This window comes from Zootoca vivipara, chromosome 5, assembly GCF_963506605.1.
Source record: "Zootoca vivipara chromosome 5, rZooViv1.1, whole genome shotgun sequence".
NCBI classification, from domain to species: Eukaryota; Metazoa; Chordata; class Lepidosauria; order Squamata; family Lacertidae; genus Zootoca; species Zootoca vivipara.
Window position 1 is genome coordinate 44594732 of NC_083280.1, and position 27232 is coordinate 44621963.

The following is a 27232-nucleotide window of genomic DNA, read 5'->3' on the forward strand; positions in this document are numbered from 1 at the left end:
CATGCTTGTTTTCCTTTATTTAAAATGCTCTATGTCTTGCATATATACAAAGTGCAACCTGATGGCCAAGCAGAACTCTTTACAATTGTTCATCTCACTAGGAAAGAATCACAAATGGCATAAAACATATTACAGAAGGTGGAATTCACAATAGGTTTGTCTGTGCTGATGTTAAAAATAAAGGTACTCTGATCCTATTTATGTATGTTGTGTGTCCATTGTCACAGTGTGACCAGATTCTCAGTATACCATCACCTTGTACTGTGACCGCGGGTTCAGTTTCTGAATAATTCCATAGTGAACTCTATGGACATTTACTTAAAGTAGCCAATGCTTGGCCAGGGGTGGGGGAAGGAAAGAAAGAAAAGAGATCCCTCCAACAATGAGGGGGGCAGGAAGAATTTATGGTGCAAAATGGTAATGTACTACTAGGAAGATAATGTGCCAGAAATAAGTAGGTTTTTTGTTGATCCAATTGAAAGGCTGCTGCACTACTGGCATTCATTTGGAGTCGCTCAAAAAAGAGCAGGGGTTGACAAAATGAGCAACATCTTCCTATTAGCACAAGAGAAAAGTAAGTGTGCATATTAGTGAGTATACAACAGCTACTAAGAAAGTTATTAGAACCTATAAAAATGTCACAGGAAAATCTCTTTCAGTTTTGCCGCCAGGTCTTAGGTCTAAACAGAGGGATATGTGTTCAGTCTGTATTATTTGAACCACTTGCTTTATCTCTTTGATTTCTTTTTCTTCTTCCTATTGCGGTCTTCACTGCTGTCCTCAGCTTCACTAGCGGTTGGGGTGGGTTCGTTTCGGATTATTCTCTTCTCTACCCTGTATTCCTGTTCTCCAACTCTAGGGTCCCCTTTCACAATAAATTCCCCACTGTGGTATGTTATGGTAACATCCGTCCTTGGATAGGTGCCATAGACCCTTCTGAGATCGTCTTTCACGAATTCCGGCAAGTCCCTCCTAGGTCCCACAATCCTCTCCAGCTTACCCCAATGGAGCTCTCCTCTCAAGGTGAATCCCTCGGGCCACACCTCCCAGCCTGGTCTATGGTAGGCTGCATAAGGAGGATAGTTAGCATAGGGGTTGTACAGAGGAAGAGGGCTCACTTGGGGGAAGTACCAGAAAGGGTAAGGAGAGAGGTAAGGATTTGCACCATGGATGTGATGGTACTCCACTTGGTTTGCTGGATTTACGTTGTAACCATTGTGATTGTCCATAATCACAGCAAGAGGCCTGTTGTAGAAGTTGTGCATCTGGACTGGAGGGACCATGGGGGCGTGTGCAGTATCTGATGGTCGACTTGGCCCAAGAGGCAGATAGTTATAAGGAAAGGTCTGCATCATAGTTGGATAGTATAGAGCCATCCTGGGAGAAGGTGCATACAATTTCTTCTCAAGCAAGCATCACTTTCTCACATCTGGTTTCTCCCAAGCTGTTGAGACAAATGTAAGAGGTGCTCAATTGTGGCAAAGGCAAATGTGCACAAGCTGATTCATTACAAAAGTTTACCACCGCTTTGCGGCAAAGCTACATATTTAGCCACACACTTTCGTTATCTGTCCTCATGGGCCTGCAGAAGCTAAGTCAAACTGAGAGAGGCTTGCTGTTCTTTTAAGAGTGTGATGCATACCAGGATTCATCACATGCCTGGCTGCACAAGACAAACACACGCTTCTTAGAAACAGAGCTTTCACAATAGCATGTGCCTTAAACAATATACTATAATACTATAATACTTAAGTGGCTTTGGAACCCGTTGGGACAAGCCTTGCCGACCCATAATGGTCTTGCCGGATAAGCAAAAACTAGCAAGCTTCCCACTGCCCCCTCTCACACAGAGTTTTATAAGGCTGTCTATTTACACTCTCCTGCTTTGCCAGGATACAGAAATTGCAGCAAGGCAATTCAAATAGATACTTCATTTTATGCACATCAGACAACAAGATTTTAAAAGTATTTTCAGGCCTTAATAAATTGAGCCAGGACATGACAAGTAATTATCTGGGTGTCTGCCAAAGTGTTCTACTACCACTAAAAACTGTTTTATTTGTCCTAATTTATTTGTAGAATTATTTATAGGCTGCCTTTATGGAGACAGTCCACCCAAAGCCTGTCTACCACTCATAAGCACACTATAATTCAAAAACAATTTTAATAGCAAAAATATTTAAGAACATAGGTCAATCAAAATGAATGATCAGCAAAATAAATTCCAAGAAAATATAAATGCTTTCTATTATCAAACAGCTTTCTAAAATAACAGTCTTGATGAAGCAGCAGCAGCCCAAAATAAAGCCCACTTAAAAATTTGAAGCGTTTGTCCACTCCTTGTCTCTGGGGAGAACTTCCATAATGTCAAGGTCACTGCAATAATATATCACCCTGTAAAGAGCACCCTTATAGCTTCTCCATTTGGATGTAGCAAATGAGCACCAACTCCATCTCCTGGTACTAACAAGGATGACCATCAGAAGTTGAGGAGCTGCTGCTACTGCTACTGACATACTAGATCTGCCTCTGGGTTACGACAGCCAAATGAGGACAGCTATAATGTTTCTGCCCCTCTCATTGTCCACAACGTTATTTCAAATCAAGGAGAAAAGATACCTTTTCAACTACTGTAATTAAATATCAAAATCCAGTCACTTCCAATATGAAAACAGATTTGAACAGACCTAAGACCTGAAACCAAGACTTTTACACGATTGTTTACTCAACTTTTCACCTGCTCCAAGATCCTATAAATCTAACCCTCAACAACATGCTCTGATTTCTTCTATCACACACGCCGTCTCCCTCCTACCTGATAATTCCACTTTGGTCTACAAAATTTACAAAGTATTCAAAGTCTGTGCCCTTTAAGTAGGAAGTAGGGATTCCATGAGACTAAAAGACTGAAGCCAGTTAAAGTGCTAGCAACTCCTGGGGTGGCACACCAGCAATTGCTGAACATTTAGTGTCTCTGGCACAGCGCGGGAGGTAGGCAAGGAAACATAATTAGCTGGCTCCTTAGTCCTCAACGGTTCTCTCCCCTCAAGCTCAGATTTCAAGCTTTGTTGTTGGGAGAAAAGAACACAGAAATGGATAGCAACCAGGTGCAGACACTTGAATGGGGGGGGGAGGGGGAACCAGCTGGGAGAGTCTCAAGGGCTCCACTTACTTTGCTCCCCCTTGCTTTTTTTTAAAGCAGAAACGTGGTCCCTTGCTGCAGGGATTCAGGCACAACTCTTCTGGAAAAGAGGCAGGCTCTATTGTAGTAACCGCTGCTCCTAGCACCGACCAACTCAGGCCATGTTCCAAGGAAGAATGGTTTCTAGGCAGACAGCAACAGGCACAGGTATGATGACGCATAAATTCAGGTAAGAAGCATAGGGTCAGTCTCCTCCCCTATCTATGGCTGTGCATACGTTTGTGGCTTCAAATGCAGTCAGGTCTCTTCTCCCTGCTGCATTTCAAGTGTCTCCCTGCTGCATTTCAAGCATGGGGGTGTCTTCACCAGGTGCACATTACCTACCCTGTTTCTCCAAAAATAAGACGTAGCCATAAAATAAGTCATAGCAGGATTTTTAAGCATTCAAGGAATATAAGCCATACCCCGAAAATAAGACATAGTGATAGGTGCAACAGCAATGCCGGCTGTGGCAGGAGGAGGAGGAGGAGGAGGAGGAAAAAAATAAGACACCCCCTGAAAATAAGCCATAGTGTGTTTTTTGAGGAAAAATAAATATAAGACGGTGTCTTTTTTTCGGAGAAACACGGTATTTGGTTTCCCCATGCCTGCAACGCCACAGAACTGCTCCCCATTAAACTATGATCCACACATGTGCAATAGCTATCCCAAACCTAAGCTTAACTGTGCAGTGAATGTGGCTCACAGTTTCAAATTGGACAGCAGCTGGCTTGATGGAAAACACATCACACTGCAGTATTTCTCAAGAAACTACAGGATATATATGACATATACCAGGCATAGGCAAACTTCAGCCCTCCAGATGTTTGGGACTACAATTCCCACCACCCCTAGCTAACAGGGCCAGTGGTCAGGGATAATGGGAACTGTAGTCCCAAACATCTGGAGGGCTGGAGTTTGCCTATGCCTGGCATATACACACAGCTTCAAACACCAATGCACCAGAGACAGAGGTGGCTCTGGTCAGTGCCTGGTTATCCCTATCAATGTATGCTGTTAACAATAAACCAGTGTCTGTGCTTCCTGAAGGTCTGAGGATACCCCTGGCTCTCTTCTACAGCATTTTCTACATGCAGTAAGGTGTGTTTTTTATTTTTAAAAATGTTGAGAAGTATCTTTTAAAAATATGATTCCCCTGCCTGCAGTCTACTACCTCATCATTCAACAAGGGGTTGGCCCAAGTCGAGGAGAGTTGTGTTCTCCCATGATTTTAGCACTGCCACAGCTGGAGCACCAGCTGGACCGCCCCAAAGAGGAGAGGGCATAAGCTTCTCAACTCTGCTTTTTGTCTCTTGATTAGATCCCCAGAAATAGGCATCTCATCACACAGATGGCCACACACTGCTTCTTCACTTTTCTGTGTCTGGGCTTGATGCACAGCTCACACACCACCATTTTTTTAAAAAAAGTTTTTTCCCCTCTTGCATGACTGTATGTTCATCATTAAGTCTGAGCAGATTTAACCATCTTTCTTGATTGACCAAGACTCCCCCTGGTAGTTCTCACCCCCTAATTCCCCCCCCCAAATAAACCTTCTGCTGCCAGTGTCTCATATGGAGCAGTTTTGGAGAATTAAAAAAAGTGGAGACACAACTTACTATCAACTGAAGGGCAGTCTTCATTTTCCTTTGCAGTTATCAGTGGTGGAGTTTTTTAACAGGTTTTTTTTTAAAAAAAAAGTTGTTTGGGGAAATTCTTAGATTTGTGGGAGTTGGCGTCACACACATATCCCCCCAACCCGATAGTATAGAAAGAAAAACACAGCACCATTTGGCACCTAGAGGAGTCAAGGATGCAGTTACACAGCTGAATGGTTTCCAGAAACAAGCTTACAACCTGCAGTTTGTCAGAAGAACGATTGAACAAGCATGTCACAGCATTAGTAGCATGTAAGAAGAAGCCTCATCTGCCAGGCCAAAGAAAATAAATACAACCCAACATAAACAGAGACCAGAGGCCTGCAGTCAAGGTTTTGGTTGATATGTAAGTACATAACATCCCCTACCCACTGGGGGAGGGAGAGAAGAAGGAACATCTCCCTTCCCCTACTGTCTGGCTTCACCCATCTTTCTGTCCCTTAAGATCTTAACCTTTAGCACCACTGTTTTGCCTCATCCTCATAATCCTATTGCTTTCCTCAAAGATCCTAACCACCAACAGTACTTTCCCCTTGTCTCTCCTCCCCCCCCCACCATTCCTGCCAACTTCCTCATATATGTATCCTCTCCCTCCTCCATGCTATTGATAGCAAGGCTTCCAAGCCACAGGTGCAATACAACACAACAGCAGAGAGCACTCAAATTAGAGAATGTATTGTCGTGGGAACAATGATTCTTTTATATTTGGGATGGGGGATGAATTTGTTCTCATTTTTCATCTCCACCAAACCACATAGATTATACAGATGCTTGGATACTTGCCTAACACTAGAAGTGGGGGGGTTGAAGGCAGAGAAAAGAGATGATGTTTCAACATTTGCTAACTCTAAAGTGCACCAGACAGTTTATGTTGATGCAGGAAGCTCAGATTATACATGCCAACATGACTGCTGATATTTTAAACAGCAAGCTATTTACACTACATAAATGCAATTTAAATCTGTGGGACTACTCAAGTGGGAGGTATGGATTGCAGTGTATCTTGCCATTGACTCTGGAGTCAAAGTATTTTCTAAACTGAAAAGCTGAAAGAGAAAGTTTTAAGACTTCTGGCACACAATGGTGGGAGATGAAACACAGGTGACTGACCAATAAAATGCCAATTTAGAAGGTTTCTGATATATGCTAATGTCACTTGCTAAGATCTATCCAGGAAACTGGATCAGTGGTTAAGGAGAACATGGTTTCTCCATCTTTAGGAGAAAAATGGAGAGGGTGTGTGATTCACTCCTATATGATAAACTACACCTGTCAAAGTGCCATCTTCTACACCATGGGTCGGCAAACTAAGGCCTGCAGGCCGGATCAGGCCCAATTGCCTTCTGGATCCGGCCTGCAGACAGTCCAGGAATCGCCATGTGGATCACCAGTGTGCGTGTTCTTTCCCTCGCCCTCACACGGTGGTGGTGGCGGTGCCTCCTCCCTCCCTCCTCTTGGCTTCTCCCCGCCCTGCCTAGAGGAGGAAGGAGGCTCGGCTTTGTTGGTGCCAGCAGCAGCAATGCTCAAGCGGCCGCCATTTTAAGCAGCCCCGCTCCAGAGCCCTTTCACACGCCACTCATCATCCCGCTGCTGCCAGTCCCTGCTGCTCGCAAGACACAGGTAAGCAGCCACTGGGGCTTGTGGGGCTCTTGCATCATTCCCCCCCCAAAGATATAGTCCAGCCCCCCCCACAAGGCCTGAGGGACAGTGGACCAGCCCCCTGCTGAAAAGGTTTGCTGACCCCTTTCTACACAACTCTTAGGTGTTGAGGAACACAGGAAGCTGCATTATACCAAGCAAAAAAGCACAGATCCAGCTAGCTCAATTTTGTCTACTGACTCAAACAGCTCTCCAGGATATCAGACAAGAATCTCTTTCAACCCTACCTGGAGACGTACAGCATTGAACCCGAGACAAATGCTCCATCACTGAGCTATAACCCTTCCCAGGGCAGTCTTAAGCATATCTGACGCCGTGGTGCAAAGATCCCTCCGGCGCCCCACCCCACCCCGTTTCCCAGAGTTGTTGACCTTTTATTTAAGGGAGCTGACACCACGCTTACACATTATCTCTAACAAGCCCTTATAACAAAATAAAATGAAAAGGCAGAAGAAAATCTAATGAAGTCCTCAATTCCAAAGCAAGACTCATTCAAGGCTCAGAGGTTCTTCTAAATCATCCTCATGATTCAAATCACCACATATCAAAGAATTAAAGCAATCACCAGTTTGTTGTTCTTTAAATAAATTGACAAAGACACAGAGAATGAAGTTCCCAGCCAATTTGTGTTTAAGTACAAAGCTGACATTTTCAAATATTGTGGGGTGTGTGTGTTTGGGGGGGGGGTAAAGCAGTGACATCCTGAACCTAAAAAGGACACAAAACTTGGGTCACAAAGGCTGCAGCCCTAACTGCACTTACCCGAGAGTAAGCCCTGCTGAATCTAATAGGACCTTAAAACCCGCCCCTGTCTTTAAAGGACTTTTTGTTGGTGTTTGTCTGTTTTTAACCACTAACTGCATGGAAAGCACGCTCTCGAGACCATCCTTACCTCCAAACTGAGTCCTAATGGTAGTGCGCCACCCCCTCAGCTTTCCCCTCCCACCACCCCAAATCTGAATGAATCCCTCCTCCACCTTTTTCCTCAAAGGAAGGGGCGGGGGGCAACATTCTCAGTGCCCCACCCCCTCCCCGTCCTCCCTGCCTCCTGCACTGGGCAGCTCGAGGATTGCTTGCCGCATGGGCTTCCTCAGCAGTCCCGCTACTGGCACGGGGCGGGCAGGACGGAGAATGGCACCGCGTAGCTTTGCATGCCGCTGCTGCTGCCTCCTCTCCCAGGCAGGAAGGGAGAGAGCGCGGCTGGCCATAGGAAGAGCTGCCGCCGCTGGCCGGCATGCCCTCGCAGCTGTTCCTGGTCGGTCCCCGACTCCCGCTGCTGGGTGCACCTGATGGGCGGGCGCCAGGGCACAGGGCGCCACTAACCCTAATGGGTAAGATGGCCTTGGCCCTTCCTCAACAAACCTCCCCCACCCCCTTTGCCTCTAGTCATCATAGTTTGAAACAAAATCAACACAAGTTGATTCTTTTATCCATTACAGTCCAGAAAATACTACTGGTTCACCTTATTGTTGCTTCCTTTTTTTCTAGCTGCCTTTAGCAGTTATATGACAAGCAGCAATCCAACAGGTGAAGTTTTCTCCATTACCACAAATACATGTCGGGAAGATCTGCTGCTGAATATGCGGGTAGATCATAACTGTTAAAAGAGACATAACAATTCCTCCTAGAAAAGACTAAGAAAGTTATTTTTTCTAAAGAGGCTCTTAACTATACTGCTATGAACTTGGGAGTCCTGGTTGCAAAGTTAAGCTCAACAATGTACTCAAAAGGGAGCCATAAGAAAATAATAGTTTTAATATCTGTAGTCATGAAGTAATAATAGAGACTTACCTTGTATAATTGTAAGACCAAAGTAAATCAGAGAGCTTTGTATTAAAATTAATAATACCTAAAACTACTATTTTCAGATTTGCTAAAATATTACTTAACAAGATTTTCCACTAGATTTTCAATTAACCAGCATCTACTGAATCCCAGTGCTATTCTTCCACCTACGGTAATAGTAACAAGTACACACACCTTTTGCTATAACATTGTAACTGAACAGCTTAGTAAGTGTAATCACCTAGGTCCTCTTGTTACTTTTAGCTAAGTAGCTGCCATTAGCTAATTTTATCAGCCACATTAAGCAGCTGAGGTAATTTAGCTGTCTACAGTTATTATGCAAAGAAGGAACCAATTAACATATGAACAATATAGATGAAGCTCCAGAAAAAGGTGTTATTTCATTAGCCTGTGACTATTACCGTACCTGATAAATGCAACCTTTTAATGGCAGGTTTCTTATTATCCTTCAATATTATTTGTTAGACTTTGCAGTGTGGATCAAACCTGCAGCATTCACATGGATAAAAATAAATAATGCTCCTTTCTTGCAAAGGAAGATTGCATTTAGACTGCAGTAATCCTGTAAAGCGTACTTCTGAGTAGACTTCTGAGTAGACCAAGCAACGGGAGCTCACCCCGTCGTCGTGGGGATTCGAACTGCCGACCTTCTGTGGACCTTCTGATCCGCAAGCCCTAGGCTCTGTGGTTTAACCCACAGCACCACCCGCATCCCAGCTGCCTTCTTCCTTACTTCTAAATCTAAACAAATAGCTGTATGATAGCCCTCCCTGGGCAAGTGGAATATGTGAATCATTTATTAGTAACAATAGGAGAGACAAAATAAAATAATATTCATGGAACTGTGAATAACCACCATCCTCTGACTCATACATGGTTCTCAGTTCTCAGGAAGACCAAATAAACATACCAAATGGTTTTTTGACCACTGTTATTTCCTTTACCATTGTCTCCCATATTTCCCAGACTATTTTGGTTTTGAGGCACACACACTGGTTTACAGTGCACTCCCATCATGTCTATTCAGAATTAAGTCCTACTGAATTCAATGGAACTTACTCCCAGGTTAGTGGAGTTAGGTTTGCAACCTTAAATAACATTTAATTCCACATATCCTCATGTGGTTCAAGATTAAAATTCTGAATTCTGCCTCGATAACACATTTTATTTGTGAAAAATATTACAGGCAACATTCAGCAAGCTCATTAAGGCAATTTAACTTGAATGTTTTATTTATAGATTTGTATCCTACCTTTTTACAGTGTTTCAAGACAGTTAACCGCTAGAAACAGTTAACACAAGAAAACATAATCATAATAAACATCACAGCAGCCAGAATGAATAAATCAAATCAGGAGGAGCCAGTAGAAACTCAAAACACAGAAAGAGCAGTCCAAATGCCATTGAAAACATCAGTACAGTATGTTGGTAATAATATATAGTTGAAGTTGGAGTTTGTTGAATTTATTGTGATTTTACAGTATAAGTTTTGAAAATGTTTTAAATAGACATTTCTCCCCCAGTACATTTTTTGAGTCTTTTTGGAGACAAATCACTATAGACTGGAGAAAAATAACATAATTTGTCAGATCATAGTATGCACTTGTTTTACTACATAGAAATACCTTTTGCTGCATTAAAGCCTATAATTAAATAAATATGGGTATATTTATATTATAAAAAACAATGTAATAATGCCCTCACCTTAAAAAAAGTTGATAAAAAAAACCTATTGTTTTGAAGAACTATTTCGATGAGACTATAAACTGAATAACAAAATGTAAACTTTTTTTAAAAAAGGAAATAAATGGGTTTTAATTTAAAAATGGGTTTCAAGATTTAATTTTTAAAAACCGGGGAGAATATAAATTTCAGGACTTCTATCGAAATCTAGGAGACACTCTTCGCAGAATCAGGAGCCTCTCTCTCCTCGCCCACTGGAGGGGAAAAACACTACCTCCCTGCGATTGGCCCCTGGCTGAACAGCCGTTGCCCGTCGTGCCCGCATCAAAGATGGCGTCCAGAGGAGGATTCCTTCAGTGTCAAAAATGGCCGCCGCGCAGGAGTCGCTTGACGCCGTGTAAAAGAGGGCGGGTTAGTGGGAAATGAAGTACGACTGCGCAAGTTTGATAAGGAAGAGGGCGAATCTGGGCCGAAGGTACAGGTACAGTCGGAGGGTAGAAGAAGGTGGGCTCTCGATTATTTTCCTGTTTGTAATGATCTGCCTGCTAAAGGGCTTTGTCACGATTCTCCTCTCTTCCCCCCACTCCGCCCGATTGCAGAATGGTGTCTCCCCATTCATTCTGCCTTAATTGCCTGCTCCATAGAGCTACGTTTGGGCTGACGCGTAAGAGCAAATTACCTCCCGGTGGGCGGTTAGTTAGGTGCGTGATGAGTTGGCCAGGATCTCTTGCGCTTACAGGAGTTTCTGCACCGACCCTGCGAGGAACGCGTGCGCTCCCCTCCCTGGCCTCTTGCCCAGCTGCCTTTCTGTTGAATCATCATGCCTTTCTCACTCTCCGTTTGTAACCCAGATGAAGGCTGGAAGTGGACTTACAAAGCCCACCAAAAGCTTATTCAGCAGTCCGCTTGTAAGGTGTCGTAAGAGGTGTGTGTAGATGTCTCGTCGTCCACTTTATACTCCTGGATGTGGCAGAGGAGCTGGGGCTTGGTTGCATTTAACTCTTTTCACCTGGCAACTCGAGGTGTAATTTCCAGCATGTTGAAAGAGGCATTGTGGCGAAACCCATGTTACCTTTTCCGGCTATTTTCTGCCTCAGTCTTGCAAATGCAACTGAATCTTTGGTGGGTCGGTCGTTTTACTATTGCTTTATGTGTTTTACAGCCAATCCCCTCCCAACTAGACACAATAGGGTCTCTGGATGAGAACACAGCCAATGTATTTTGATTGATATGGTGCCATTATTGGTCATGGTGCCTTAGAGAGTTATAGATGTAAAAATAGACATTTCTCTGCCCCCAAGGAACTTAAAACAGTCTAGAACAGACAATGAGAAAAATCAACTATCAGTAACACTTAGGTATGTCAGTTTGATCTTTGCTTGGAAATGCTTTCCACCCCATTCGGTTTCCAGCAGAGGCTTGATTATTAAGTGTTCAAACTGTGTTATGTGCTTTCTTCTGTGCTTTCTAAGAGCACAAGGTCCATAAATCCCTGGGAGCATAGTTTCGTTTTCTAGCTCAAGCTGCTAAGCATCTGCCGTTTTAGATGTGGGGAAGCATAGTTTGGTTCTCAGTAATGTCTTGGCAGCATTTTGACTAATGAGTGCATAGACAGAAAAGGCTGCCTACAATATTAGTCAAAGCTATGACTATACCTTCTTGTATGAAGAAGTGGTTGCATGTTGCTGAAACATGTAAGCTGATGTGGCTGGAAAAAAGTGAAACTTCCTAGTTTCATTTTCAGGCTAACTCTAGAAAGATATCATGATACTTATTTCACATTACAGTAATAATGTATTGGGCCCTAACTCTGAATTTAACACTTCTGAGCTAATTTTAATCATTTTGTTCAAGCCACATTGCTAAAATATAAATATGTGTAAATGTTTCTAAGATTAACTGAGCCCACTTCTGAATACCCAATGTGCCACTCAGTGCAAGGATGTATGTGTTTCATTTTTAGTGATGTTACCCACTAATGCCTTCAAGTTAAGGCAGTGACTGAACCAATGTGCCACTGCTGCAAGAGTTCATCCCTGCTTGTGTCATCTCTGCAAGGTATTGTAGTGCAATTATTTATTTTTAATTCATTTTAGGTAGTGATGTGCTACTGAAAGAGGACTTGACAATAACCACTCATCTGGGGCAAGTTAAAACAGTGTCCAGGGCAAGATAGGCCTGTATGCATTGTTGCCTTGCAATTCAATAAGCAGTGCATGGATTGCTCCTCTTCCCCATTCCCTTCCTGTTATTACATAGGCAGGCAGATGCCTGCGCAACACTCTCTGCACTTGTGATTCCAAACAACTGGTATTCAAAGGTGCATCGCAGCCAATATAGGAAATAATATACAGTCGTACCTTGGTTGTCAAACACCTTGGTACTCGTACGTTTCGGCTCCCGAATGAGTGAAACCTGGAAGTGAGTGTTCTGGTTTTCGAACTTTTTTTTGGAAGCTGAATGTCCCGATGCGGCTTCCGATTGGCGGCGCGGCAGGAGCTTCCTGCAGCCAATTAGAAGCCGTGCTTTGATTTACAAATGTTTTGGAAGTCGAACGGACTTCAGGAACAGATTCCATTCAACTTCCAAGGTATGACTGTACAGCCATCATGGGATAGTAGCCATTGATAGCCTTATTCTCCATGAATTTGTTTTATCTTTTTTACATCTTGTGGAAGAATATTTCTTAAGTTTAACTACGTGCACTGTGAAGAAGTACTTCCATGTATCCTGAGTCTTTCAAACTTCAGCTTCCTTGAATGGCCCCAAGTTCTTTTATTATGATCAGTTTCAAATAATGGTGTGGTTTTACTCCCAGTCTGTGTTTTGGGAGTGGGCTACAGGAGCCCACGCGTGCTTCCTTTAACCATGATGGATCAGTGGCTATCCTCAAACAGAACAGGTGGGGTAGCCCTCAGAAGAAACCAGTTGTGCTCTGAGAACAAATGGTGTGTGAGAGCTGTCGATTCAGGTGCAATCCATTGGCTGCACTAAACAACTTAGCACCTCAAACATTGTGGCTTTAAAATGTGGGATTACAACATAAAACACAGTAGTGAAGGGGCTGGTCTATAGGGATATGCATGCTGTAGATATGTTACTTTTGAGCAAGTCATTCGGCAGCTGTTAGATAGGATGGCTAAATAGAACCACAGTGTTCAGATGTAGAGGAAGGAACAGCAAAGGGTCACTGTTGCCATCATGCCTTGCTCATGAAATTTGTCCCCTGCCCTTTGCTCACCTCCTCCCATTACCTTAGACACACAACAGCTGTTTTTAACTCTACTGTAACGGAAGGCACACAGGTGAGACTATCTTCTGCCCACTAAAGTTGTAAATGTAGGGAGCTGAAGGGCTACTTTTGGCATTGGGGATGGCCTTGTTTTTGAGCCGTTCATGGAAACTAGGAGACAGCTCCGTTTTCTGCAACTGGTGTCTCCATGCAGGTCTGCTAGCTATTCCTCACCTCTACACTCTCACCTGAAGCTATGGATACAAGCTAATCTGGGTCTCAAGCAGACAATGAAGAGCATTATAGGCAGCATATAAAAGCACAGTAGGCCCTCTTCTGTGCCATCTGATGCCCTGGCTTAACAAACCTTCTTTGCTACTGTAAGACAGCCTTAGCTTTTAAATCCTATTAGAAATCTCCTTTTGAACCAGAGAGCAAAAACTGCCTCCAGCTGGATTTTATTTTATTTTATTTTTTTATTGCTCCAAGCTAAATGGACCTGGTTCTTTTGGTGATGGTAGGTGGGTCAGGGAGAGGAAATGCACTGAATCTAAGAAACTGAACTGCACAATTTTGTTGTCTCTCTGACAGGGGTAATGATGGTTCGGCTCCATCCGAGAACTAGTAGGTGCTGGAGGGAGAGACCCTACTGGAACTGGAGGTGATGTGGGCAGCCCAAGGACTCTGAGTGAGCCACCATGGGTTTCAGGCTGTTGGCTTGCCTCTTCAACCTGCCTGTTGCGGTGGTCTACGGGTCTCTGTCCCTCTTCATTTCCATTTTGCACAACGTCTTCCTCCTCTATTACGTGGACACCTTTGTTTCTGTATATAAGATTGATAAACTCTCTTTCTGGATTGGAGAGGTGAGTTTTGAACTTTTAACAACTTACATTTCCCCCCTGCTTTGTCAGAGATAGATAACTGGGTTCTGAAACAACAAAGGAGGCTCGTGGCATCATAAAGGCTAATAGTGGTGTATATTTTATGGCACAGCTTTTGTGAATAAGGTTCCTAAATGTTTGTCCTCAGTTGACAGCTGTCTCTGTCTGAAACTTTGGTAAATAGTGAGATTAAATGGCAACGAAGTGCCAAAAGTACGGTGTGTGGTGGTGATTCTATCTATGTCAAACTTAAAATCAACAAAGTGACCATTCACAAGGGCAGTATTTGATTTGGAGAGCACTAGCATAGAAAAGCTGTTGTGTATCGGTGACCATTTCCATTATTGCTTGCAGAAGTCTTTAAGCCGGACATTGTTAACTACTAAAACAATAATTATGTGTCTGCAGCAGGAGAATTGGATGTTGAAGTGGTTTTAACCACAGGCTGTCTCACTGGGTATTCTGTGCTTTTCCTCCAGACTGTGTTTCTGATTTGGAACAGCCTCAACGATCCTCTCTTTGGCTGGCTGAGTGATCGGGCTTTCCTTAGCACGCAACAGTAAGCAGAGCTTTATTTATGTCCTGCACTGAATATTAAAGAGTGCTGAATTGCTATGAAGGGTCAAGGAGACAACTGAAAGACCATGTTTAAGTGATTAGTTTCTTTTAACAAGCATATTTCTCTGGAGGCAACTCTCACAACTTTTAACCCATTCAGTTGTACATGTGGGCCTCGTTTTGACTAGCCTTTCATCTTGTCCCCCCTCCCCTCCTTGTCTGGTACCAGTAATGAGTTTTATCCTCTACATATGCACTTCCTCTTCTTGGAAATAGTGGAGACTTGCTTTTATTTCCCTGAATGATGAATTTGCACACTGTGATGGTGAATTATCCGGGTTTAGCTTCTTTGAGGAAGGGCCAGCATTCAGAAGGTTCCATGTTCAATCTCTGGCATCTCTAGGAAGAACTGGGAGAGACCCTTGTCAGAAACCCTGTAGAGCCCCTGCCAGTCAGTGCAGGCAACACTGAGTTGGGAGGTAGACCAATGGTATAAGTCAGTTTAAGGCCATTTCCTGTGTGCACAATGACTCAGCGTGAGCATTATAAACAACAAAAGTGGGACCTACAACAGTACACTTGCAGTGGAGTCTAAGCTTCCAGCCAGTCATGCTCTTTTTAAGGAACTGCTGTTTCTCTCCCTTCCTCTCCCGTTTTCTGGTTTTCTACAGCAGACAGACAGTATACTGTGGCCCCTGAGCATGCTCAGTCCTTATTGAGCTGTTTTGTGTCCTCATCCCCTTAAGTTGCGGGTCCCCCCCCACACTTTTGCAAAACTTTGGATTCTTCCAAGCCTGCTGATGCCTTATTCCTGTGGGTGGATGGTACTGTTGCTGCATGAAGGTCCACACTTGCAGAAGGAGTTTGTGATATATATACGTGTGTGATGACAATGGAGGGAAGGTGGGCCAGTGTCCAGAGTGACAAAGCAAATTGTCCTGCTAGAATGGTTTTGAGAAAACTACACACACACACACACACACACAGAGAGAGAGAGAGAGAGAGAGAGAGAGAGAGAGAGAGAGAGAGAGAGAGAGGTTTAATGGGGTACAAACTTTTAGGCAATCAAAACAAAGCAGGAAGCAGAGTGCTAAACAGTGATGAAAGAGGGTAGCAGAAAGGTGAGTTAGACAGATAACAGAAAAGACTGAAGAGGAGGAGGAAAACTACTATGTAATTTTATAGTTGTGGGAGGAGGCCCAACCAGTTTTCATGGGCAATATGTTTCTTCTTTTGTAGGTCTGGAGTGGCAATTTCCACTCCGGAAGTGGTTTTGAAGAGACTCAAGGCCCTGAGCCGCAATGGCCCCCTCTTTGCTATGTCGTTCCTGGCTTTCTGGATTGCCTGGGCCAACCCAGGCCTGCAGTTTCTCATCTGCCTCTGCCTGTACGACAGCTTCCTCACCATGGTGGATCTCAACCAGAACGCTTTGCTCGCTGACCTCGCTGTGTCCGCAAAGGACAGGACCGGCCTCAATTTCTACTCGTCACTCTTCAGTGCCATTGGCTCTCTCTCTGTCTTCATGTCCTATGCTGTGTGGAACAAGGAGGACTTCTTCTCCTTCCGGATATTTTGCGTGGTGCTGGCTTTCGGCTCGGCAGTTGGTTTTACCCTGGCCACATGGCTCCTGAGGCAGAGGTTTCAGACTGAGGGACGCGTGAAGTGGGATGAAAACGCAGCTTTGAAAGAGTGAGTGTCGCCGGGTTGCATAATAACCATTCTCCCTTTAAATATGCTGTCCAGTGAGCACAGTGTATTGCTTGTAGGCCAACATCGGACATTTTGTCAACACGCTGCAAGGTTAGCGTGGAGGTCTGACGACTGTCCTTTGAAACAGCAGGCACAAACGTTCCCAAGTTTAGGGAGAGTGATTTGTAAGTAATATGTGTGAAGTTTTGTTTAAAAACCAAGCATGCATTTGGGCTTCTTGATCCATGGTTGATGGGCCCCGGACAAGGAAGCCATGCCTTCCTAGTGTGATGGAAAGCTTTTACACAGTGAATTAACTACCTACTTGTGACCATGGCTTCAGTACCTGGGCTAATGGGATTTTATACCAGACTCTGGATGTGTCTAGCGGGCATAAGCAGTAGGGTCTGGCTGGCAAGTGGGTGCACAGTAGGCCTGTCTTCTGGAGATACCTTGCTTCTTGTTCCTTTCCTCTATCAAGGTTGGGAGCAGTGCCTACTTAGTACTAGCCATGGTCTTACTGTATTTTTAAGAAATCGTACTTTTAAAGTCTCTCTCCCTCTGTGTGTATTTTGCAAAGTAATTTTGCTTTTAGAAAGGCAGGATAAACAACACATATAATCAGTGCAATTTTTTTTCTGGGGGTACGCATACCCCTAAACATTTGGTGAATCTTTGTACTTTTGAGAGTACCCCTAAACCACGGGTGTCAAACACAGGGCCCGGGGGCCAAATCCGGCCCGCCAGACCTCGTCATGTGGCCCACCGAGCGCCCCAGCCAGCGGGACCCAGCAGCGGGACCTTGCTGCTGAAGCGCCGCGCCGACAAAGCGCCGACAAACAGCTGGGGCCTGGGGGGGTAGGAAGGCGGCTGGAGCAGCGCTGCGTGGAGCACCCCGAGCCACAGCAGGAGAAGGAGGAGGCAGCTTGCCAGGTCAGCACCCAGCAGCGCCGCACGGAGAGTCCCGAGCCTCAGTGATGCAGCAGTGCTCTGTAGCACTTTGAATCCTCCTCCTCCTGCCACGGCTCGGCGCCTGGAAACGGCTGCTGCTGCTGCTGCTGCTGAAGCACAGACAAAGCACCCAGCAGCGCCGCGTGGAGGAGCAGGAGGATTCAAAGTGCAGCCAGCAGCAGCAACGCTCCCAGAGACTCGGGGCGCTCTGCGCACGCTGCTGGGTGCCGACCCAAGCCTCTGGGAGCCGGCAGGAGGAGGAGGAGGCTTCCCGGGTCGTAACCCAGCAGCGCGCGCGGAGCGCCCCGAGTCTCTGGGAGCGTTGCTACTGCTGGCTGCCGGAGGCTAGGGGTGCTCTGCACGCGCTGCTGGGTGACGACCCAGCAAGCCTCCTCCTCCTCCTCCTGCCGGCTTCCAGAGGCTTCGGGGCGCTCTGTGCGTGCTGCTGGGTGCCGTCCCAAGCCTCTGGGAGCTGGCAGGAGGAGGAGAAGGCTTGTCGGGTCGTCACACAGCAGCGCGCGCGGAGCACCCCGAGTCTCTGGGAGCGTTGCTGCTGCTGGCTGCCGGAGGCTAGGGGCGCTCTGTGTGCGCTGCTGGGTGACGACCCAGCAAGCCTCCTCCTCCTCCTGCCGGCTCCCAGGGGCTTGGGTCGACACCCAGCAGCGCACGCAGCGCACCCCGAGCCTCATTCAAACCAACTTTAAAGGAGAACACATTTTTTTAAAAAAAATCAGCAGTAACATGGTCATAAAACCACATCTAAAAAGTCTGGGGTAATACAACGTTTTCACCTGGTACCAAAAAGAAGAAAAAAAGACTCTGGTCCAGATGAACCTCTGTGCGTGCTGCTGGAACCACTTACAGTAATAATAATAAAAAGACACCCACCGAAAATAAGCCACCCTGTGTTTTCTTGAGGAAAAAAAGTTATAAGACGGTGTCTTAAAAAAGGGAAAACACGGTAGGATGCTGCTTTATACTTCTGGCCCTTAAACCCTGGAACCAGGAGAACAGCTCCAGTGAGTCAACCTCAGCCAGTCCCTTTGGTGAAGGGTGGTGCCTCACTGGCAGAACATCTGTCCTGCATGCAGAAGGACCCCAGCATCTCCAGGTACCAGAAGCTCTGCAAAGCTCCTGCATGAAACCCTAGCGAGCCTCCACCACCCAGTGCAGTTACCAAAAATCATTTTTCAATAAATTGTACAATAATTGTACATTTGAATATCTACTTGCCATTATTCTGACTATGTTAGTTATTACTTATATTATTACAAAAAACAGTAATAATTGAATGCAGTGACAATAATTTATGATAATAAAGAGTGGACACATAGTCCTGCAGATACTACCGGCCCTTTGAGGGTGACGAAACTGCTGATGCGGCCCCCGATGAATTTGAGTTTGACACCCCTGCCCTAAACATATATCAAGGGGGGGGAGCACTGCATATAATTCAATAGATGCTAAGGCCCAGGTGTTCTACAGTACCTCATATGATTAAATATATTTAGAGATAGCTGAGTGCCAGTCTTTGCCCTTGCTCTGCCTCCCTTTCTATAACAGTGTTAGCTTCAGTATTCTGAGATGCAGAAGGATGAAAGAAGATATTAGCATCCACAGTGTGTATAGATCTCACCACAGAATGTCCAATGCTGGTAGCAAAAAACGGGGGCAAAATACTATATTGAACAGGCTGTCAAATTGATTTTCCAAATGTTTCTCTGTAAAAAAAGTATGGTTCTGGCCTTCTGTCCTGGAGTTAATTCAGTGATACTAGTTAATCCCTAGTAGTTTTATCCTAGTCAATTTTTAATCAAGCATAAATTGTCTTTTTTATTGCCTTTTGATTTTGTAAACTAGTTCAAAACATATTCTACGAAAAAGACAAAGGCAGACTTCTCTGGTAAGAACATTAAGAACAGTGTGATGTTGTTATTGTTACAGGATCTAAATTGGCTGCGCAATAACATAGAGTCATTTGCATTCTGCCATTTCAAGGGGCTCATTTGTGACTGCCTTGATACTATCCTATATTATCTTTTCAAAAGCTCTGTAAGACTGCAAAAGTGACACGCTCGACCAGGTGAAGTCTGTGACTGAATACAAATTTGAACTCGGCACCTTATCCATCACACGATTCTGGCTGAAATGTGTCCATTTGTTCCTCCAGACTGTATATCGACCATCCATCTGTGCAACAAGAGAAGAGAATCACTCTGGCTGAGTACCTGAAGCAGCTCTCCCGACACCGCAACTTTCTCTGGTTTGTCTCTATGAACCTGATCCAGGTAGGTGTAGCATGGGCCCACCTGTCAGAGTCCAGGTGGCCTCCCACATGACAGAATAAATCTTTTTTGCTCCTGAGGTCAGCCTCCTGCCCAGTGTAACTGATAAAGTTGGGAAGACTGGTGTTACGATCGGCATCAGCCCTCCTCTTACCTCCAGGCAGATGTTGATATAGACACAGCCATCCTATGGTGTGGGATGAGGGGAAATAAGCTTCTTCTGCACCTTAAATGATTGGAGCACAGCCTTTCAGGGTAATTTTGAGAGAGTGGTGTCAAAGCAGAGCCCACGAGATAGCATTCCTCTCCCTCCCCCCCCCACCTCCCTGTGCGATAGTTATTCTCTTCCTGTGCTCCTAGAGATTGTTCTACACTCTGAGCGTCTTGGCATAACACCTCCATTTACCTCCCCATGTGGCATGTTTGTGTGTGATTGGAATGAAGATTCCTGTTTTATGGTTTGATACATTATTTACTGTTCTAATTGCCATTTTTAGAGGTCTCACAAATGTCTTTTTGCAGGTTTTTCACTGCCACTTTAACAACAACTTCTTTCCCCTCTTCCTGGAGCACCTGCTGTCTGATCGTATCTCACTCTCCATGGGATCCTTTCTGCTTGGTGAGTCCAAGGTTGGGAGTAGGAGGGGCGGAGGTTTGATTTCTAGAAATGGACTAGAGAGATCTGCCTAGAAACTGGTGGGGATTTGGATGGGGAAGATTTATCCAAAATTCAGATAAATGCAGCTGCTGTGAAAGAAGGATGAAAACTTGTTGCTAGATCTGCCTCTAGTGTGTTGGTTGGAGTGAAATCTTAAGCTATGCCAACCAGGACTATTTTACTCCTTGAACTACAGCTGGGAGTTGCAGTCCAAAGAATGAGGGCACAAGGTTTTTGAAGGCTGGGCTTGAACAGATGGTCTCAAGTGTAATTTTATTGTTTCCAACAGAATGCAAGTTTATTTATTGCTGGTTGCATGCGTTGATACCTCATTTGTTCCTTATGACAACAGTGAGCCATAGCTGAATGCTTGCTCTCTTTGAACCCATTTGGTTTTTCTCCTTAGGAGTTTCCTACGTGGCTCCTCATCTCAACAACCTCTACTTCCTGTCTCTCTGCCAGAGGTGGGGGGTATATGCAGTGGTGCGAGGGCTCTTCTTCCTGAAGCTGTTTCTCGGTGTGATTATGCTCCTTGCTGGACCAGATTGGATCTACCTGCTCTGCTTCTTCATAGCCAGGTACCCCACTCTCCTGCTAAGGCCCTGGGAAATTGGCCTGGGTATGAAAAACATGGCATTAGGGTAGTTGATTAAGCATGTATTATGAGTCATAGAGCCAAAGCTAGACTCTAGGCCAGAGTAGCCAATACCCTCCAGATGTTCTTGGTCCATATCTCCCATCAGACCCAACCATAAAGGCCCAATCGTCAGGGGTGGTGAGAATTGTCATTTTCGGAACATGCTTTTGTGTGTTCTGTACTCCGCCTTGATAGCTTTCTACTATGAAACAATCTAAATAAAGATTTAAAAAATTATAGCCCATCAACTTCCAGGGTTGGGTATCACATTCGCTGCTACTGCTGAACTGTGAATTCCTAGCTGTGTGCTCAGCTGTTTATATCTGCCGAGAATATGTGTATTCTCAGGATCATTCAGAGAGGCAACAGGTGCAGCGGCGGAGCTTCATGCTCCGCCCCCGGGGGTGGAGAGCAGGCGCGCTGCCCCCAGGGACGTGGCGCGCGTTCTGGGGGCGGGATGGGCAGCTGCGATGGCGCCCCTGGGATTGCGCCGCTCTGGGCGGCCCGCCCCCACCGCCTCTATCTTCCTATGCCCCTGAACAGGTGAGTCCTTTATCTTCAATGTTTGTTGGTTCTTAAATAAAAATCCAGCTTTCATGAATTTGTGGAATGGACTTTTTAAAAATGTGCTAAATAGCTAAGGGTTGCTTGTGGTGAAAACCCACAGGACCTTTCCCCATTTGTTTTCTACTACCTCCTTGTAGGTCGTACCCCCAAGTATGTAAATAGTAGGTTTTACTGGTTCTTCTGTATATATTTCGTTTATCTGCAACCCCCCTTCAGGGTCCACAGTGCCTGTGTCTGCTGTTAACCTTCCTGTTCTTCTCTTCTCCCCAGCAACCGCGTGTTCACGGAAGGAACCTGTAAGCTGCTGAACTTGGTGGTCACCGACCTGGTAGATGAAGACTTGGTGCTGAATCGAAGGCAGCAGGCTGCCTCAGCCCTCTTGTTTGGCATGGTTGCCTTGGTAACCAAACCAGGCCAGACCTTTGCTCCCTTGATTGGCACCTGGCTCCTGTGTGCTTATACAGGTAAGGTGATGGGCTGGGCACATGGCTGAACAGTGGAATGGGAATTGAGATGACAACAATGGATGGTTTCTCTGACCTCAGAGTGGACGATAGTTGTTAATAATACAGGCGAGGATATTCATTTGGGACTCCCCACCCCCGCAGGATATTTCTTGGGTGTAGCTTGTACAATCTGTACCCCATCCTGACATGTTGCGTCCCTGCTCAGGACACACTGTTCCAAGGGTTCAGTTGCTGGAACGTGAACATACCATTAAGGAAGACTGTCTTTCCACAGTGGAATGTTCAGTATTTTCTCTGTCTCTAGTGAGCTGGATGCTTGAAGCTGCAGGCTAGGGGGCTTAGTTATGCACAGATCCTACTTCCTCAGTACATTAAAAGAGCCAAAGGCCCATCTAGTCCAGCTTTCTGCTCTCACAGTGGCCAGCCAGAAGCCGATGGGAAGCCTGCAAGCAGGGCCTGAGCACAACAACACTCTTCCCGCTTGTGATTCCCAGCAACTGGCACTCAAGAGTCGGACATAACCATCATGGCTAGTAGCTATTGATCTCATTCTCTTCTAAAGCCATCCAAGTTGGTGGCTGTCATTGTCTCCTGTGGGAGCAAATTCCACATTTTGTCTGTGAAGAGGTATTTCCTTGTCTGTCCTGAATCTTCCAATATTTAGCTCCATTGGATGGCCCAGAGTTCAAGTAACATGTGGGAGAAAAATCTTTGTGTCTACTTTCTCCACAACATGCATCCTTTTAATAGAATCATAGAATTGTAGAGTTGTAAGGGACCCCGAGGGTCATCTGGTCCAACCCCCTGCAATGCGGGAATCATATGCCCAACATGGACCTCGAACCCATGACCCTCAGGTTAAGAGTCTCATGCTCTACCGACTCTGCAGGCATGTCTACCATGTCCCCTCTTACTCCCTTTTCACTAAGTGAAAAAGTCACAAACATTGAAACTTTTCCTCATAGGGGAGTTGCCCCATTCCCCTGATGATTGGCTGCCTTTTTCAGAACCTTTTCTAGGTGCCTTTGACTAGAGCAGGGGTCCCCAAACTTACCCCGGCTTCGGGTCGGTTCCTCTGGCGCCGATAGTGCGGAGGGCGTGGGAACGTGCTCTCATACGTGTGTGCACTTGCTTTTTCTGGTGCGTCGCGGCACCGGAAATGGCTTCTGCGCATGCGCAGACGTCATTTCCTGTGCACTTCCGGGTTGTAACGGCACCAGAAATAGCTTGTGTGTGCGCGTATGGGAGCACATTCCCCTGCCCTCCAGCCCGTGCGCGCGCGCAAGCTATTTCTGGCCCCGCGCCGCCCCGGAGATGGGCAGCCGCACTGCGTCACACCGATAAGAGTGGGCGGCAGCGGAGGTTGTCAGGGGCCGCACAATTGGCTTGCAAGGGCCGCATCTGGCCCCCAGGCCTTAGTTTAGGACCCCTTTCAAGGGAAAGGATGGGAGGGGATTTCCTCTTCATGTTTCAAGGATGGAGCCCTCCCTCCAAGCAGATTCTCCTAAGCAGCCAAGAAAACTTAATTCTTGGGAAAAGGTGCTGCCTTCTCCCTTTAACAAAGAAAGTTCACACACAGATTGCCGCTTCCAGTGAATGGAAAGGAGACCCCTGGATTTGCGGCTAGCGTAATAGAGGGAAGAAATGAAGAAGTTTCAAGTAGAAATCACAGTGTCTGTTTTGCAAGATCAGTGATGGCCAAACTTGGCCCTCCAGCTGTTTTGGGAATACAATTCCCATCATCCTCGACCACTGGTCCTGTTAGCTAGGGATGGTGGGAGTTGTGGTCCCAAAACAGCTGGAGGGCCAAGTTTGGTCATCACTGAACTAGATCAAAACTGGACACTCTCAACACTCATAATGTCAACAAGTCCACTTTCAGCTTACTCAGTAATTTATGTTCCAGGTTACGACATTTTCCAGCGGGATGCCTTGAGCAACATAGTGAGTGCCCAGCCCAAGTTGGCTTCCAACACAGCCTGGGAACCGACGCTGCGCCAGGGCTGCTTCTACCTCCTTGTTTTTGTCCCCATCACATGTGCATTGCTGCAGCTTCTCAGCTGGTCACAATTCAGCCTGCATGGGAAGCGCCTCCAGAGAGTGAAAGCTCAGCGTCAGACTTTCACGGAAAGTCAGTCCCAAGAAATCAAGACCATTTAATTTTCCTGTGGATCAGCAGAAAATGTCACTGGTCGTTATGGACTTTTGCAGAATCAACTCAACAAGGCATGGGTAGAAGAAAAAGGGCAACTGATACTCTTCTTGGTTAAAATTGGTGAGTGGAAGCTTTTGAGTTGGTGCTGCTGTTACTTGGTTTTTGGCGTCACTTAAAAATGCACCTCCTTACCCAAACCTTTGGGGGAAATGGATTCAGTAAGGCCAACTGTAATTGATGAAGGTTACAAGCAGTATTGATACAGTTTGGTTACTAGTTACTAATGGTTCTAATGTTTTTGTTTTGTTGTCCAATGTATACAGAATGTTCCAAACTGCCCTGGGATCTTAATTGATAGAGAGCAGTTTGGAAATTGAATAAATAATATACCTCTGGAGTCCCCCCCCAAGGCAGGACTGTGTAGGATCCACCTTGAAGAGGGCATGAGAGTGTTAAAAGCTTGCATCTGCTATCTTCAGCCAGAGTTGGTCCAGAAAAAGTCAACACCTTGCCTTAAAAAAAATAATCTTAATATTGACTTGCTGATCATGTTTATTTTTATTCATTCCAGAGGAAGTCACTGGGAAGATAAGTAGTCAGGTAAAGATGCTGTATATTAATAACAAGTTGATGGGGAAACATTGAGTAAACTAGGAGTATCCTGGTACTTGTATCCTAACCTCTTGGGAACTGCATACACAGAGCCTTGGCTCTTATTTGGGTGCTAGGAAGTAGGGTTGATATTTTCATCCTTCCCCTCTGCACTGGATTTGATTGTTTGGCATACCTCGCTCCCTGCACCCATCCTATCAGGGCGTACTTTAACTGTGAAAACCAGAATCTCTCCAAAATGTGATTTGATTCCTTCCAGAAGACATCCAGGTACTTGACTTATAGTACATGCTCTCTGTGGGGAATCAGCACTCTTACTTCTCAGAATTTACCCTTTTCAAGAGAACAAGTGCGCCCCGTTCTTACACCATGGCAGCCATGGCAGGATTTGTGCTGAAAGTGGGGGGTCTGTGAGGTGGATGCAGAGCTGTGTCACCAGAAGCTTGGAGGTATACCTGGCCACCAAGTTTTGACGCCACAACGGGCTTAACCTTGGATGAAGCTGTTCCAGAATGAATTTCTAAAATTTCCCCAAGTCCTGACAACCCTGGTCAGCATGGCCCATGGTTAGGGATGATGGGAGCTGTGGTCAAGCATCATCTGGGGGGGGGGCACAATTCCCCCATCCCTTTGCTAGGATGAAAGACCAGCCTCCTTTGTCAGGAGACACTCATTCTAGTTTTTCTGTGGGACCAAGTATTTTTTTAAGATTGTAGCTATTATACTGTACTTACCAGCACAGGAATCTCCAAGGGCAACTTGATAATCCTGCCTTTGGGACTTACACTTGAGGTACTAGTCGTCATCCTCCCTTTCCTCCTCATGAGCAAAGCAATTTGGACTTACGCTAGTCCCTACAGAATTGACTTAAGTGGACAAGACCTTGGAGAGTGGTACTATGCACAAGGCTGAGGGGGGGAAATGATGCCTTTTCTGAAGAAATGCCCTGCCCTGGAGGAGAGTTGACAGTTGCAAAACCAAGCTTGGCTGCAGAGTGTCAGTCACAGGAAGTTGCCCGTCACCTAATGACAAAAAGATTTACTAGACTGTAGATTACAGCCGAGAGAGGTAGGAGAGACTTCCTGAGTTATTCCCTCAGGCTCCTCCTAGAGGTAGCAATTACCTCACTCCTCATATTGTCTCTGCAACTTAGGAAGGGCAAGCAGAATTTCTTCAGGACTGTCCTGCTCTTCCCACAACTCCTTTTTTTCTGATGACTAGCTAGGGGAATGCCAGGTTTCCCTGAAGTTACTCCGGAGCCGAATCTTCTTGGGTCTCTGAGGGATTGAGAATCACATCCTGCCTTCATCAAGCAGTGAAGGAGGAAGGCAGCTGGCTACGTGAATCAGGGTTAGAGGCCTGGGACACCCCCTCCCCCGGAGTTCAACAGCTACCTTCACTGGAATATCCCTCTGCTCTTGGTCTGAGACCGCCCTTGGTTTTGGCCGCCGTTGTAGAAAACGGAATAATCCAGATCTCCTTGGGACCAAGTTGCATCCTTCTCTTTGTGTGCCGAAGCAGGTGGCACTTGGAGGGGGTGGGGAAGCGTTCTCAAGTTTCTACAGGCGGTAGCCCAGCCAGCCACTGTAATTGCCGTTTCCCCTCTCAATTTGTGAGAGCAATGATGATGAGAAAATGTTTACAGTATCACTTTTGTATCACTCGATGGCTGCATTGTAATTTATTCCTCTAATTTAACAAGCCAAGTGCGTCAAAACTTGTTTCATTAAAATGTCTTTCTTTTTAAAGCTGTTTTTGTAGGGTGGTGTTTTGGGAATGTACACGGTAATCAAGATGGAGGGCTCTTTTGAAGAGCTGGTGTGACAAGATTTTATCCTCTTGCCAAGCCAGAAATTCTTATGCCTTCAACTATAACACTGAGCACAGCTTGTAGGATGTCCTTACCAGCTTGTAGAGTGTCCTTGTTCCTGCAAGCACCTGCTTTTTATTTATTTTAGTGTTTCTATCCCACCTCCAAGAATGCCTCGTTTGGTTGGAGAGCCATTTTCACGGCTGGAATGCACCTTGCTATACAAAAGAGGATCACATCCATTGCTCTGGCATGTGGCCTCTTGAAACCTGACCCTGAGATAACACAACCTTTGAGCTGAAAAGATTCTCCATCCCAGGCAGATGGTGACCAAGTGTGCAGAGAAGATGGGATGTCACAGACAGGTCTGTTCTCTGCACAAGTACAAAATCCGTGCTAGAATGGAGAATTACAAGAGGAAAACTTTGTTGGCTTATTCCTTGCATTTGCTGTTTGAATTAGAACTCTTAAGCCAAACTGCTGTTTCGAGTCCTGGAGCTCTACTACTAATTTATTCTATATTAAGCCCATAAATGAAGGTTCTAGTATAAAGGAGAAGTAATTAGCTTAAGAATTAGGGAACGTCTGTTCTGAACAAATAGGTAAGCTAAATGTTGGCACCTATTGTAAGCAGCATCTTCACAACCTTTATCTTGAGTAAGCTGCCATAGCTGTAAGGAGAATGGCACTTGCTCATATTCCAGATCTTTCACGACCCCATTAAACAGACTACATATTGTATA

At 45.4% G+C, this 27232-nt stretch overlaps 2 protein-coding genes across 13 annotated transcripts; one reads left to right on the forward strand and one right to left on the reverse strand.

The window, feature by feature from the left end:
- Positions 1–10891, reverse strand: C5H10orf95 (chromosome 5 C10orf95 homolog). Of its 6 annotated transcripts, none has more exons than XM_035132677.2 (2): positions 10667–10891; positions 1–1444 (listed from the first exon to the last, which is right to left on the reverse strand). In XM_035132677.2, exon 2 carries the CDS (start codon positions 1374–1376, stop codon positions 729–731), a length of 648 nt encoding a protein of 215 aa, XP_034988568.1. In that variant the 5' UTR covers positions 1377–1444; positions 10667–10891; the 3' UTR covers positions 1–728. The 6 variants fall into 6 exon arrangements, with proteins under 6 accessions (XP_034988568.1, XP_060130688.1, XP_034988570.1 ...); XM_060274705.1 differs by lacking the exon at positions 10667–10891 and adding an exon at positions 10009–10063; XM_035132679.2 differs by lacking the exon at positions 10667–10891 and adding an exon at positions 3173–3334.
- MFSD13A (major facilitator superfamily domain containing 13A) lies at positions 10330–27196 on the forward strand. Of its 7 annotated transcripts, XR_004693643.2 has the most exons (12): positions 10331–10491; positions 11951–12045; positions 13811–14082; positions 14580–14659; positions 15898–16347; positions 19469–19586; positions 20106–20202; positions 20648–20819; positions 21716–21909; positions 23819–24187; positions 24639–24667; positions 25901–26502. XR_004693643.2 is itself a non-coding variant. In XM_035132675.2 (10 exons), exons 3-10 carry the CDS (start codon positions 13918–13920, stop codon positions 24070–24072), a joined length of 1482 nt encoding a protein of 493 aa, XP_034988566.2. In that variant the 5' UTR covers positions 10330–10491; positions 11951–12045; positions 13811–13917; the 3' UTR covers positions 24073–27196. The 7 variants fall into 7 exon arrangements, 4 of the variants coding, with proteins under 4 accessions (XP_034988566.2, XP_034988560.2, XP_034988564.2 ...); XR_004693642.2 differs by having other exon boundaries at positions 24639–26502; XR_009557595.1 differs by having other exon boundaries at positions 23819–24667; positions 25901–26501.
- Positions 27197–27232: the final 36 nt, after the last annotated feature.

Excerpts from the sequence above, each read along its gene's own strand:
- MFSD13A (XM_035132669.2), top strand. The coding sequence starts at position 13,918 with ATGGGTTTCAGGCTGTTGGCTTGCCTCTTCAACCTGCCTGTTGCGGTG. Across the intron at positions 16,348-19,468 it reads GAAAACGCAGCTTTGAAAGA|ACTGTATATCGACCATCCAT; the intron begins GTGAGTGTCGCC and ends TTGTTCCTCCAG. Across the intron at positions 20,820-21,715 it reads CTCTGCTTCTTCATAGCCAG|CAACCGCGTGTTCACGGAAG; the intron begins GTACCCCACTCT and ends TCTTCTCCCCAG.
- C5H10orf95 (XM_035132677.2), bottom strand. The coding sequence starts at position 1,376 with ATGGCTCTATACTATCCAACTATGATGCAGACCTTTCCTTATAACTAT.